The sequence below is a fragment of the Chrysemys picta genome, chromosome 1 (genome assembly GCF_011386835.1).
Source record: "Chrysemys picta bellii isolate R12L10 chromosome 1, ASM1138683v2, whole genome shotgun sequence".
NCBI lineage: Eukaryota > Metazoa > Chordata > Testudines > Emydidae > Chrysemys > Chrysemys picta.
Genome location: NC_088791.1, coordinates 72829063 through 72844152, shown reverse-complemented (window position 1 = coordinate 72844152; position 15090 = coordinate 72829063). Strand labels below are relative to the sequence as shown.

At 42.9% G+C, this 15090-nt stretch overlaps 1 protein-coding gene across 23 annotated transcripts in view; it reads right to left on the bottom strand.

The window, feature by feature from the left end:
- Positions 1-15090, bottom strand: part of SYT1 (synaptotagmin 1) — a 510915-nt gene that overhangs the window by 175710 nt on the left and 320115 nt on the right. For 14 of the 23 annotated variants that reach the window (XM_065559631.1, XM_065559656.1, XM_065559576.1 and 11 more), the window contains one exon: positions 1471-1665. In XM_065559631.1, coding sequence (XP_065415703.1) covers positions 1471-1642 — 172 coding nt within the window. In that variant the 5' untranslated portion in view covers positions 1643-1665. The remainder of the gene's footprint in view (positions 1-1470; positions 1666-15090) is intronic. The other 9 variants (XM_065559651.1, XM_065559614.1, XM_065559619.1 and 6 more) reach the window with 1 other exon arrangement.

The following is a 15090-nucleotide window of genomic DNA, read 5'->3' as shown; positions in this document are numbered from 1 at the left end:
TATTTTGGGGCTTGGCTCGCTTACTGGTATTCTGCATCCATACAGTCCTTTTTTCTCCATTTTTAAATGATAATACATAACAGTATTTCTCTAAGAGTTAACGCAGGTAGGAAGAACAAGTCATGTTGAAACTGTCAAGGTACAGACTCATGTCACTTTTAGTATATTATGAAATAGTGCATGAAACATGTAGGATTTAAAAAAAAATTTCCAGCAAGTAATTTCAGAGACTAATAGTAGGTTATCCTCCTTCATCCATAATGCTGTGCACCATAGGAGCTTTTTATTAAAACAAAAGGCAAATTCTCAATATTAGGCTTTCCAGTTGTTTTCATTATTATTTTAGAAAGGAAAGATGTGCTGCATTTCAAGTTTATCTCTGTGTATGGACTCCATTCCCAGACCTGCAACCTACAGAATTTCGCATAGTACAAACCATTCATGCCCTTAGTCATATTAACATCAAAGCCGAAAAATAAAGGTATATCCTATATAAAATTCTAGTCTGCCTCATTTAGATAACACCCTGAACTATAAATTAAACAATAAAGATGCTCCCATGTTACCACTTTCCTAAATGCTTTTTTTTTTCTTGTTGCTCCTAGTAGTTTTGTTTTCCCCATGATATTATCAGACAATTCTGCCTGAATGTGGTCCATGCTGGACTGTGCAGATTACCAAACTAATGACATGCAGCCTTCTTGCTATTGTAACACCTCTATTCTTACAAGTGGGAATTTGGAGTGACAGACCAAAGCTGTTTGCTATCAATTTAGCAAAAATTGCATCTGCCAGATTGCCAAAATCCATTTCAGAGACAAAAATCGATTAATATTCTGATTTGTTACCTGTCATTATTGGTCACACTATATTATACCTTTCCACAAGTTATAACCTCTAGGGAAAAAACCTATTTTGTTAAATGTAATGCTTTTCCAAATATATTTTTAATTTGCTTGTACTGTCTACTTGCTATTTTTTTAAGAGCATGGACATTGTTATGATAGCTGCTATTCAAAAAAAACCTTAACTTATTTTGGAGGTTAGTAAAGTATCAAAAAAACCTATTTGTGTCACTGTGTGAAATTTTTAAAATGAAAAGGAATTTTATAATTAAATGCAATATCACTTCAGAAATGGTTCTAATAATATTCTATTAACTGTACTTTATTTTCATAAACTATTATTATTTATTATTATTAATAATATATAATTATATGTAGTAAAGAGGTTTGGTCATATAATAATGTTTTGGAAAATATATAACTATATAGTTAATGTTTTGGAAACTGAAAATAAAATTAATCAAGTGTCAGCATTCCTGGTGCATCCACCTGATTTGCTGAAAGGCCCACAAATATGGTTTTAATATTTTCTAGTTAAACTGTAGAAATATTTTCTCAAAAAGATCTAGAATATTAGCAGTAGCTTTTTACCATTAGAGTGTCTATCTAACCATATTTTACTTACATGGAATTTTATTCAGTTCATTCATAAACTTCTCCTTTAACTTTGAAAATGCATCTTCTTTTCCACCTCCTGCTCCAGGACTGGCTGGTTCTGTGACATTAATTGGCAGTGAAGCTGCAATGGTGGTGGCTGGTGGTGCGGCCAGGGCCTCGTGACGACTTTCACTCACCATTTTCGTTTCCAGGGAAACAGCTACTGGAAAAATAGAAACAAAAGAAAATATTTAAATGGTTCTCATATCAACAGGTCTCAAAGATACAGGACATCAATGGATGCTCCAGCATACTGGGTAAATATCACATCATTAGCATATTGCTTCTTGTTGGTTCATACAATATTTATTAGACTACAGGGAAGGGTCTTTTCCAGAGGTAGTATCAGCCGTAGTTATTATCTTATGATCCTTCTCCAACACTGCTGAGTTTTGAACTGTTGAATCTGTTAGATACCTCACAGTTGCTATAACCCTGTTGCTTAGATTTAGCTTTTTGCCCTTTAATTTTGAAAGTGTAAGTAAACTCACTGACAGCAGTTCAAGATAAACAAACACTATATTGTATTTACAGAAGTGCGTGTGTGTTGGTAGGGGGTGAGAAGAGTCAGAGCCAAGATGTTTATGTAAAATAAATCAAGAAATTATAATCATACAAGAAAAACACCTCCAAGCTTTCTTGCAAAACCAATAATCTACTGTTGTACCCAGTTAAGCAGAATTGTACACTATGCAGAAATTGATTAGTATCCATTCCTGATCCTCACTTTTTGAAAGTAACTTCCCTTCTAGTCATTTCCTATGACATTTGCTACAGACAATATTCTCTTAAATTATGTTTCACCGGTGTATTCATGAACTATGTCGATGAGGTAGTTAACTGAAGCCAGACTGAAGCAACCACAATGTTGACACACATATGCTCCCACATTAACATACTTTTAATGTAATGTTTATTTGAGGTGCATTTTGCAAAACCTTTACTTGAGCTATAGGATAAAAACTTGTTATGGGGCCCACGTGGCACAATTTTAGTGTTACCAGAGGGTTGGTTGAAGTGTTTGTCTTGGTTTAACAGTGTTCTGATGTTCCACTGTGTCCTAAATATCATTGACTTGACTAATCATCCTTCATTTTTTATTTCAGAAAACCAGAGGGAGAAGGGATTTGAGAGATAACAATCATTCATTATTGCTCTGAGTATACTACTGCTCTCACAGTCCCAAAAGGAACTTGGCCTATAGCCTTCCATAGAGAAATTTAAATAACCACCAAATGAACAAAATGAGACACATGAAAATGAAATGAGCAAAAAACTTCCACGTAGCAAATTCATGAATCAAGACCCAAATCTTTCTCAACTTACATCATGGGCCTCTTCAAGTTACTCAGGCAATAAGAACAATGAGGAGTCCAGTGGCACTTTAGAGACTAACAGATTTATTTGGGCATAAGCTTTCGTGGGTAAAATACCTACTTCAGAGGCACTAAAAACCCACTTCTTCAGTTAGGCATTGTGATGCTGAATATCACAGTGCCTAACTTCTAAGTACCTAGAAAAATCATTGGGATTCACAAAGCCTGAGTTAGGCACTTAGGCTCCTGCACAATAAATGGGCAGAGATAGGAGCCTTAGATGGTGATCTACAAAAGTCAGCACACTACACAGGATGCCGTCTAAGCTAGCCAATGGGCGATGCTGATCAGAGGGATGTGTGCTAAGCCCCATCCTTCTCATGGAGATAGGGGCCTAATTTCAAACCTCTCTCTGCTAGTGATTCTCAACTATAAACCTTCTCCTGGTGTTAGGCCCCTATGCCATGTTTGCACAAGGCTGAGGACGAGGACTTTCTCCCTCATAACATTTAGCCCAATGCTTAGGATAGTCACCTGGGATGTTGGAAACCCCCACTTCAATTCCCCCCCCCCCTTGAGGGGGAGAAGGGATTTGCCTGCCAATCTGCCACCTGTTAGATGAGTGCTCTAAACACTGGGCTATGGGATATTCTGAGGTGGGGCTTCCTCAACCTCTCCTGCTGAAGCTGCTGCACTCTGGGTAAATAATTAGAGTAATTGGAGTCGGAAGACTGGATCCTGGGTCTCCCATATCCTGGGTCAGAGCTCCAACCACCACTCTATAAAGTCACTTGTGTTTATGTTTGTGCCTTTTTTCTTGTTCTCTCTCACCCCCGCCCCCCGGTCCCCTGAGACGGAAGATGTGTTTGTTACATGCTGTGTGCACTAGCTGGTTTCTGTTAGTCTGTTTTCTGTTTTGTTACTGGCTGTTTCTTTGTTTTAGGGGCATTGTTGGGTCTCCCCTTTTGTCTTAGGTGAGGGTTCTCCATGGGGCCCACTTCAGATGGGTTTAGCAATTTGACCCGTAAGTAAGGGGTTTTGTGTGTCCCTGCTCTCTCCTGCACTGGGGAAGATATGTTGCTGAGAGTAGGTAAGGTACTGACTGTGCTACTATAAAATCTGCCTCTCATATGAGCAAATCTATAGTGATTTTCCTGGCCCAGGAGCAGTTTGTGAATTGTTTGGTACAGGAGGGACTTTGGGTGAAGGAGTCTTTTGTTCATGTTTTCCTTTGTTTACTCCTCCTGCTAAAGTAATTTTTTCCAAAGTCCCACATGTCCTTCACAATGAGATGATAGTGTCTGCTCTCTCCCATTATGGGAAGGCAGTTTCTGCTGTTACGCTATTTCTGTTAGGATGCAAAACCCAAATATGAGGCATGTTATGTCATTCTGGCACCAGGTTTATGGGGCTCTAAATAACCCCAAATAGCCCTTGAACCCATTTTTAAAGTACCACACTGATGGGGTGGATTAGACAGTATTTGCTACCTCTGGAAACATGAAATATTTCTTTTGTGGTGGCCCTGGTCATTTGAAGGGTTCCTGCCCACTGTTGGCTAGGAGGCCCCTGGTAAGAATGTGAGACCCAGGAATAGTGGGGAAGGGGCTGGGACATCAAGGGAGCAGCAGGAAACAGCCGGCAACTGTACTGACAGATTCTATCTCCCCCCTTGCCATATATGGTCTGCTGTTGTTCAGGGAGCAGCTCCTCCCCTTCTCCAAGGAAACCTCTATTGTGACTCAATCACTTGTACCTGGACAGAAGCAAGGAGGTTGAGGAGCCCCTCCCTGCGGAGGAAGGAGAGACAGATTCTAGAGATGGAGGTGAAGAACAAACCAACGAGACATTTATCTGAGATTATTTCTGAAAGGGCTAAGATGTTGGAAACCCCTGAGCTGCTGGCAGTGGCTGAGAATGGAGCTGCATGCCCTGAAAAGGAACAGAGTGTTGCAAAGGGTGATAGCTCCATGCGTGGCGCTCCCAGTGGGGTACTGCCTTCCCCTGGCATCGTGAGTCCTCAAGCCTCCAGTCTTGCATGCTGCAGTGATGATGCTGGGTCCCAGCCTGAGGCTGTGCTGCCTCCCACTCTTGGGAAAATAGATGTGTCAGCATGCTCCTTCATGAATAATGAGAATGTTACAATAGCAGCTCAACATTCTTCTGAGATGGTGGAATCTGAGGGAGAGGAAGAAGATGATGAGGATCTCTCTGACTCTTCACTGGTTCCTGATGTCCCAGCCAGTCAGCTGTATAGAAAGGGGGGTACAGCATGACGGAGATTAGTAACTTTGTAGATAGCGCTAAAGAGAAGCGGGGAATTGACGTCGAGGCCTGTTTCCCTGATTTACAGTGCTTCGTTCATTCAACTGTGTTGGGGGGTTTGCATTTGAGTCTGGCAGTATTGCCCAGCGAAGAGTCTGTGGCCGAGAGCCTGTGGCCATGTTGCCAAGCAGCAAGAGTCTACAACCGGTATTAGGGGAAACCTGGTCCTCCTGCTCCAACAGGTTGCAAAGCGGGGCCCTGTGACTAGCTGTTTGGATATGTAGCCTGCGGGGCAGATGCCACAAAACCTACTCTCTAGGTCACTTCCTAGCGTGGCTTCTGCACCTCCAAAGTCACAGCGGAGTCAGCTTATGGACTCACCAAGGGGGGCTTCTCTATGACCGGGGTCCGGAGGCTTCTATTTGTTAGTCGTGGCCCGCCCTTCCCAGTCTACATGGGGGCCTCCGGCAGCTCGGCAGCAGGGTCTGGTCCAGGTGGTGAGGAACTCCTGCAGCCTCTCTGAGAAGCTACAAGCCTAGGACTGCTCCCTTGTGTAGTCTGCCCTGACTGAGCTGGGATGCTCCCTTTTGAGCTCTGCCTCAATTGTGAGCATGCCGAGCAGGTGTGGCTGGGCAGGGCATCTGAGCCCAGAGCTGTTCATTAACCCTTTTTCCCCTGGTATGGGGCTTATACACCCCACCACAAGCACAAAGAGGGATACCTCGGCTGATTGTAGGAAACATTTCCATCTCAGAAAGTTGTTGAGAAAGGTGAGGAAGCATGTGGGGAGGCCTCTCCATGGCTCATTTTGTTCAAAGTATTTCCACTTTCCATTGTTTCTCTCTGCTGCTTGACTCTCTCCTTCTAGAGTCTATGGTGCTGCTCAACTTTGGCACTCTAACTATTAATGGATGCGGGGATGGTCATAAAAGGGCACAACTCTTTCTCAGACAAAAACGGGCTGATGTTATCCTTTTGCAAGAGATGCAATTCGGACTCTGATAATCAGGGAAACTGGTTGAAGGAACAGACAGCTCCCTTGAGCCAATGTCACTGTTGGGGTGGCTGTTCTCTTTTCCCAGGGTGCAGTGGCACAGATCATTCCTATGAAGGAGACTGTGCAGGGTTGGCTTCTTCAAGAGGGAACACCTACTGGCACTTTTGTTTTTAATCTTTTTACTGTGCATGTCCCTACTCTGAGGCGACATCTTTTCTCCTTTCTGCAGACACTTGCCCATGCCATGCTTGACTGTGATCCTCTGATATTATTGTTCTGGGAAGAAATTTCAATTGCACTGTACATTATGTTTTAGACAGGAACCAGTGGTGGGATGTCAGAAAGGTCCAGATTCAACTGTTCTGCCAACAGTATACCCATGCTGCCACGTGGTCTTTGCATCAGGCCATCAATGCCCTGGAATGAGACATCTTGGGCTTTCATGGCAACCTTGATGTGGGAAACCAGGTGCAGATTCACCAAACCTTAACTGAGGACTACCAGCTCCTGAGGTGCTTGTTGGAAGAGAAGGTGCAAAGGAGCCCTGGTTCGGGCCCATTTTACTCAGCTGCATAAAATTGATGCTCCTACAATGTTCTTTTTCGGGTTGGAGAAAGAGTCTATGGGCTGTCAGCAGATTTTTGCCTACAACTGCTGGGTGGTCATCTGACGGCTGACCCTGCTGAGAGCTGGAAAGCAGCTGTTCCTTTTTACATTACTCTGTACTCACCTGATGCCTGTGATGTGCTGGCAATAGAGGAGCTGGACCAGGGGTTACCCCGTCTGACTGGTGAGGAACAGCGGTGCCTGGACACCCTTCTGTCACTGCAGGGTGTCCAGCAGCTTTCTACAGGCAAAGCCACAAATATTGATGGGCTGCAATCTGAATTTTACAAGCATTTCTAGCATCTTATTGGTCCTGACTTTTTTCTAGTGGTGCTGGAGTGTATCCAGGAGAAAAAACTGCCCCTCAGTGGCTGCAGGGCAGTGATCTCAAAAAAGGGGACCTCTGTGATTCATGGAACTGGAGACCTATTTCTCTTCTCTGATTATAAGATTTTATCCAGGACCTTAGCTAACTGACTGAAGGACTATCTGGATTCTTTGATACACCCCGATCAAATATATTGTATTCCTAAACACTGTATTTTTGATAATTTGTTTTTGATGGGTGATGTACTACGGTTACCAAACTTTGTAATCTGGATCTGGGGCTTATTTCAATGTACCAGGAGAAGGCCTTTGACAGAATTAATTATAACTTTCTTTTATAAATGATAGAAGCTTTTGGGATTGGGCCAGAGTTTGCTTCATACATTTCTTTATTGTACCATAATGTTTTTATTTTCCTAAAAGATTAAAGGGGGTTTTAGCCTCAACTTCCCAGTTCACAGAGGCATTTGTCAGTGGTGTCCTCTGGGATGCTGTATGCTTTTAGTTTGGAGCCACTGCTGCCTCATAAACTGTCTGGCCTTTCTCTGCCAGTTTTCCTCGCGTCTGACAGTGACGTGCAGGCACTGTGCGCTTGTTTACAAGTGTATGAACAGGCATTGTCTGCCTGCATTACTGGGCTAAGAGCAATTCAGTCTTACTGGTTTCTTGACAGTGTAGCGATCCCCCTTTGTTGCCCTAACAATTGCCATAGGGGACCTCTAAGACTAACATGTTAGGGGTCTTTTCCGGATCTGAGCAATATACGCTAAGGAACTAGGAGGCGGCCAAGGAGAAGGTGCAAGATCACCTGGCAGAAATGACGCTGGTTCCTTCCAGGACTCTTTTTGGGGACAGGTTTTTGATTGCCAACAACACTGTGGCCTCAATGTTGTGGCACCGGCTAATGTGTCTGGGACCCTCCCCAGGCTTTTGGGACAGTACTCAGAGGTATATTAATCATTTTTTTTAAATAGTTCCCATTGGTTGTGCCCTGCTTTGCTGTTCCTGTCATTAGATGAAGGAGGCCAGAAGCTCACTGATTTAGTCAGTCCGGTGGCAGCTTTTTGCCTCTAGTCTGTTTAGCGTTTGCTGTACTCTGACTCCCTGCTGGCCTGGAAGTCGCTTGCTTTTTCTCTCCTCCATTGTGCTGGGGGGATGGACTTTGACTCTCACCTATTTTTATTGCACCTGTTCAGTTACAGAGTCTAGATTTGCTTCGATTCTATAATGATCTCTAATGCCTGGTGACTTCTGCAAAGAGTGCAGCCTGAGCAGGTGTTTTCCAGTTTATGGCTCTCGGAAGAGCTGCTGTTTTTTAACCCACGTTTTCCTGATGAAGTGCTCTCCTCCAGGAGCCTGTTGCCTGCCTTTATGTAGGCTGGGTTGACCAAGCTCTCCTACCTGATTATTTCTAGTTGGTCAAGCTGGAAGTTGACAACAACTCTTGCTGTTCAGACCAGAATCCGGTCTGTGCATTTTTTGGACAAGGTCCTCGCTGAACTGCAGGTGTTGCTTCGACAACAGACAGCTCAGTATTTGCAGTACGTTTTTTGCAAAGATTGCAGAGATTGAATCCTGTATTCCCCTCCCTAGCTGACTCCCCTTCTGTGGATGAGATCCTTGTGCAACCAGCAGATTGTTGGTACTGGAAGGATTTGGTGAATGTTCCCTTTGCAACCATAAGCAAGAAGCAACTCTGTAATATATGAGTCAAAGTGCAGTATTATGCCACCCTCTCTGATCTTCCTGATTCAGCCTGTAGGATGCTTCTGTCCCTGGTGACACTATATCCCTGGCTTGGAGTACATTGTACAAACCTCTGCCTAAGTGCTTCAGTGACTTGTAGCAATCAATTATTTTGTGCACCATATTACCCCGAGGCATTTGCCCAGTATCCCTTTTGCTCTGTTTCAGACACCCCTGTTTGATTCCTCTTTTTCTTTTTTTGCAGCAGTTTTCAGTGGTTTGGGATGAGTTTTCTCCAAGCCTGTTTGTTCTGGGAATGAGACAGTGCTCTCATTTGGCTGGTTTCCGGGTCAGGCAAAACTAGCCCTTTTGAAATTTCATGAGAACATAGTAGCTGGGGTTATGGGGTGTGACATGCTAGAGCTGTTCCACGTGCACCATTGTGGCCCAGCTATGGATTGATTATACTTTTCATAAACGGACATGTAACCTGGACACTTTTCGGGTGACTTGGTGTTAACAATATTTTGAGTGAACTTGGTGATGATGTTTTAGTGATTCATGTTAAATGTTCACTTAATTAAGCTATGTTTTGCTTTATTTTATGAATATCTTTTGTGTGTATATTTTGTAATTTTAAAATGTTTTAAAATAGTGAGCACTCACCCACTATGTGGGAGACCCAGAATCCAATCCCCCTGCTCCAATGACTGTATTTATCCACAGTGCAACAGGTTCAGCAGGGAGAGATTGAGGGAGCCCCACATTAGACTATCCCAGAGCCCACTGGTTAGAGCACTCAATTGAGAGTTGGCAGCTAAGTTCCCTGTAAGCTGCAGGGCCATGCAGCAGCCTATTTAGCACCACACAGGCACTCAAGGAACCCGCCTGGGGACCTGACATGGCCGGGGAAGGGGCGTCCCTCCCCCAGCTCCCACCAAGCCCGACCCCCAACCTGCTGTGGCCGGGGCACCCCTCCCCTGGTCCCAACTCTGCTGCGGTGCAGCCTGGCATGGCTGAAGCGGCCCAGCCCCAGTTGCGACCGGGGTGGCCCGGCCTGGATTGGACCGGACCCAGGCGGGCTAGGGCGGCCCTCCCCTGGCCCAGACCTGCTGGGGCCAGGGGAGGGGCGTCTATTCTCCAGCCCCAGAGCCACTGCAGCATGGAGAGGTGCCTCTTGCCCCCCATCCCAGGTGCTGCTGTGGGGAGAGAGAGCTGGGGGGAGTCCTTTCTCTCTACTGTAGCCCCTGAGCACCCTCCTGCACCCCAAACCCCTCATCCCCAGCCCCACCCCGGAGCTCGCACCCCCAGCCAGAGCCCTCACCCCCTGAACCCCAACCCTCTGCCCCAGCCCTGAGCCCCTTATCCCCGGCCCCACCCCAGAGCTGAGTGCCCCTGTGTTCCTTGTCTTGCTCTTTGCTTTTTACCTTATTCTCTGCATCTGCCCTGTGCCGTTTCCAGCCTAACAGAAAAGGATGACGACAATGATGCACCAGAGGTTATATGATATAGCTTTGTCTAATATTTCATTGCTTATGTTATTTGCAAACATGAATCTATTTACCTACTGCCTATAATGGGGTGGGGGAAGTTCAAGAGTGGCTTGATCTAAAGCACACTTAAGTCAATGGAAATATTCGTATTGGTTTCAGTGGACTTTGGATCAGGTCTTATGACTAACTCTCCTCAGTCACTGACCACAATTACATTAGGGCAAAATGAAAATTGCAGCATTTGTGCCCAGCACTAAAAAACATGCCAGCTATTTCAGACTAGAAAGATCTCTCTCCCTATGCTCTGATAAATGCCAAATACTATGAAATAAAACATGCAGAGCCGTTAGCTGTATATTTTAGTGTTATTTTACGTTATAGCATTTTGTCAATGAATGTCAGTTAAATCAGAAGCAGAGCCTATGATATATCATAATTAAATTAAAATTACATTGCTTAATTGTAATATATTGCTTAATTATTTCAGGCCTGGCAGTTGAATATTCTGGCTTGTAATGGAAGACACAATTTCCAGTGATGACTTTCAGCTAATTAAAAATTAAGGCAAATGTTGTAATTTATTTATTTATAATTTTGGAGTCACATTTTTTTTAAAAATGTACTGGAAGAGCACATTTGAAATGTTTCTTAAAAAAAAGGAAGGAAAAATAATGAAACAAATAGATTCCTCTGATCTCTAGGACCAGTCCTCTCTAGATTCATAGTGCAGTAAGAGGTCACTATATCTAATGAGGCATGCACAAATACTCTGAGACCTGCCATAAAGCCTTCCACCTTTACATGCCAAAGACAGTCATATTTCTAGAAGATGTGTACGGACCTAAAAGAAAAAAAAAAATGTGATCCAGAAAAGTTCCCTGCAATAAATTTCAAGCTTCTGAGCAGCACGTATGTGCACAGAGATGGCACCCAATGGCTGCCATTACCATATTACTATTCTATTCCACAGGGAGGGTATAAACACTGTAGTGGCATTATTATAATGCATAGAGTCTGAATGATTAGTGTACTGTTCTTTTGTAAAATAAAGATTACTTTAATACTACAGTGTGTTTGTGAAGATAAAGCTTTTTACAATAGTAGAATATTTGCGATTTATGAAGTGACAGCCATAGACACAAGCACACAAAATAATCAAAACTAAATTTCGGTTAAGAAATAAGTAGCCATGGAATGAAGTTATGATTCCCTTTGCAGCATTAATACAGTTTTATTATATGATTATACTGACCTCTATGGAATATTACATATGGATTTACAGTTATAAGAAAAAGTGCAGTTTCCTTGTGTTATATTCTAATGCATTTGCCAAATAGTGTAATACTGTCAACATTGCGTGATTTTGAAATACCCCACAGACAATTGTTATCCTTATGCATACTGATTCCTTTGTGTATCACTAATGCTATCCACACATGTTAGTACTTAGTTTATTAGAAGTCATATTTAAAAGCTAGATATAAAACAAAGAACCAAACAAGCCGACAGAGAATGTAAAAGTGTTATCGAGAGCTCTTATTAAGGAAAATTGTTCTCTTCTATATAGAAATCTGCAGGAATTGGAAACTAATTCTGGGAGAGATGATAATCTGAACCACTGAGAATGCTAGAATTTATGGTTCCAATCTCCACTATGCATGAATAATCACTAGAGAATGGACATTCCATTAGTGTCAACTCGGTTTCTTCCTAACTCTTCCTCTGAAGAAGGTACATACCTTTTTAGGACAGGTACGACACTGTTGATTCTTTAGTATCTGAACAGTCTACAACCACACAAATCTGAAAATCTTGGGGATTCATCAGAGGTTTCTTTATGGAAGCACCTGCCTTGTCTTTGTTTGCTCCTTTACATCCAAACTGAAGGAGCAAGGCAGCTTGATCAGTGAGAGACTTACTGGAAAGTGTTTATTTTATTTTTCCTCTTATCATTAATATGAAGATTTTTAGAGATGTTTGAGATCTTTGGCCATTTCAAAATATTGCATCTGGACCAACTCGGAACCTCATCAATGCCATTAAAAAAGTATTATCAATTTAAAGGAGTAAGTAACATGATCTGCAAAGTACCAACTGTATTTATTTACCACCCTCTTACAAATTAAATTGGCTGAAACTATTTTTTTTTTAAAGTCCTGTTATGGCAAGTTTCACACCAGAATAGATTTCGATGGGCAGTTATAAAACCCTGAGCAATAATTATGAACATTACTTCAATGATTGTGGTGCAACTACAGTGAGGGGTACAGTACTTTAATCAGAATCAAATATTGGAAGTTTGCTTCCAGATTATGCATGGTATATACAGTACAGTAGATCTATTCAGCACCCCAAACATCTTCACCACAATACTTACTTTGAACATAATTACAAAACACATTCTAGGAAAAAAACCCACTAAGATAAAACTAAATACTTGGCAAGTAAAAATTACTTTAGTTGCTCTATCATTTTCTGTTTACAGCTATATCCTATAGCACAATGAAGGCGAGAGACAACATTATTAACCTTCAGTGACAGTAGGGCCAGGATAAGTATATACTGGGAATGGAGAAAGGTTTCACATTATACTGAAAATGTACCAAATTCCATTAGTTTTTTCTTTAAATGAAGTGAATTCATCATTAACAAAATAGAAGCATTAGCAGAGTGTCTAAAGATATCTGAAATAAATGATCTCTTCCCAGGTTTAAATATTCTGGCGTTAATAATACATTTCTTCCTCATTCATCTCCCCATTAATGAAATAGCCTATCTTTCGAGCTTCAGTAACTGACATTTATTTTAAAAAGACAAGCTCCAAAAAGAACTTTTCTAAGCATTTTGTAAAGATAGGCTTGTAACTATGTTTTCAGAAGAATGGAAGGGTCATGATAAAGATGTTCTATCAAAACAGCCATTTCAACACTGCCACAGAGCCTTCAAATACAAACTGTATTTAGTATGGTTTTAAAGAAGGTACAGGAAATGGCCAGTGTTTCTTGTGAAAAAGGCAACATGATGAAGGTGGAATTTAAATCTCCCTGGGATCTATGTTGCCCTTTATGTGGAAGGAATGTGTATGTGAACAATTATGGGCATTATCTGCCTATATAATAGATCTTGTCAAACTAACGATATCTTTTTTGATGAGAATACAAGTTTGGTTGATAAAGGTAATAGTGTGGATTTAATAGATAGACTTCTGTATGGCATTTGACTTGGTACCACATGACATTTTGATTAAAAAACTAGAATATAAAATTAACATGGCATACATTAAAAGGATAAAAAATTGGCTAACAGCTGGATCTCAAAATGTAACTGTAAACAGGGAATTATCATCGAATGGGTCTGTTTCCACTGGGGTCCTACAGGAATCAGTTTGTGGTCATGCGCCATTTAACATCTTTATTAATGAGGTGGAAGAAAACATAAAATCATCACTGATAAAGTTTGAAGATACCACAAAAATTGAAGGAGTGGTAAATAATGAAGTCGATAGGTCACTGATTCAGAGCGATGTAGATCACTTGGTAAACTGGGCATAAACAATATATGTTTTAATATGGCTAAATGGATACATCTGTGAACAAAGAACGTAGGCCATACTTAAAGGATGGGAGACTCTATCCTGGGAAGCAGCGACTCTGAAAAAGGCTTGGGGGCTGTAACATTCCAGGATGCAATCCAGACCAGTGAGGTGCTATGCAATGTTCCCTCTAATTTTTTACGTCCATGTGCGGAATGAATTTTGTTATGTGCATCAATATGGAGGTGATGTGTGACACATCACCTTCATATTGGTGCACATAACAAAATTCATGTTGTGGGGGTTGGTGTGCGGGGGGGTGGGTGAGGGCTCTGGCTGGGGGTGCGGGCTCTAGGGTGGGGCCGGGGTTAAGGGGTTCGGAGTGGGGGGGGCTCAGGGCTGGGGCAGAGGGTTGGGGTGCAGCAGGTTCAGGCTCTGGGGTGGGGCTGGGGATGAGGGGTTTGGGGTGCAGGCTGCCCCGGGGCTGCGGTGGGGAGAGAGGACTCCCCCCAGCCCTCTCTTGCTGAATGGCCACAGCAGCTTGGGGCTGGGAGAGAGGCGCCTTTTCCCAGCCATGTCAGCTCCAGCGGGGCTGGGCTGGGCCGAGGGAGGCGCTCCTCTGCCAGGCAGCTCTAGTGGTCCTGGGGAGGGGCTCCTCTTCCCAGCAGCTCCTGCGGGCCCGAGCCGAGCCAGGCCGAAGGAGGGGCTCCTCTCCCCTGGCCACGGAAAGTCCGTGCTGGGGGAGAGGCATCTCTCCCCGCCACAAACCTGAGCTCCTTCACGGGGCTTAATCGGCAGCTGCACAGCTTAGCGGGAACTTAGGTGCTGTATCGCTCCTGCCCTGCAACTTTGTGAGCGACCCAAGTTGGAAGCTACAACAGCAAAGCATTGTGGGGCACCCAATCAGCCTGTCAGCATGCAGGTCATGCTGAGAGTGTCTGTGTATAGCCTTAGCCCTGGTCCAGCAACTCTGACCGTAGCAGCTTGTCAGCACACTCCAGCTATGCACTGGCTTCCAGCAGCCTTGGTTACTACTTGCAGGGTGACTCCCAACACACTCCTGAATTTGCCCCCAAGAACATGTGTTTTGCACTGTCCAGCTTCTCCTGGACAGTTCAGATATTTTAGGTTTGTTGCCGCTGGCAAGGAACAACATAAAACACTTTGCTACCCCAAATGGAGTTACTCAAACAATTCACAACACTTGATTTGTTTTGATTAAAGAATAAAACAAGTTTATTTAACTACAAATAGAGATTTTAAGTGAGTACAAGACATTAAAGTCAGAAATAGTTCGAAGAGAAATAAAGATAAAATGCTTCCTAGTACTAAAACTTAGTGAACTAGACTTGGTTCAAGGTGAAAT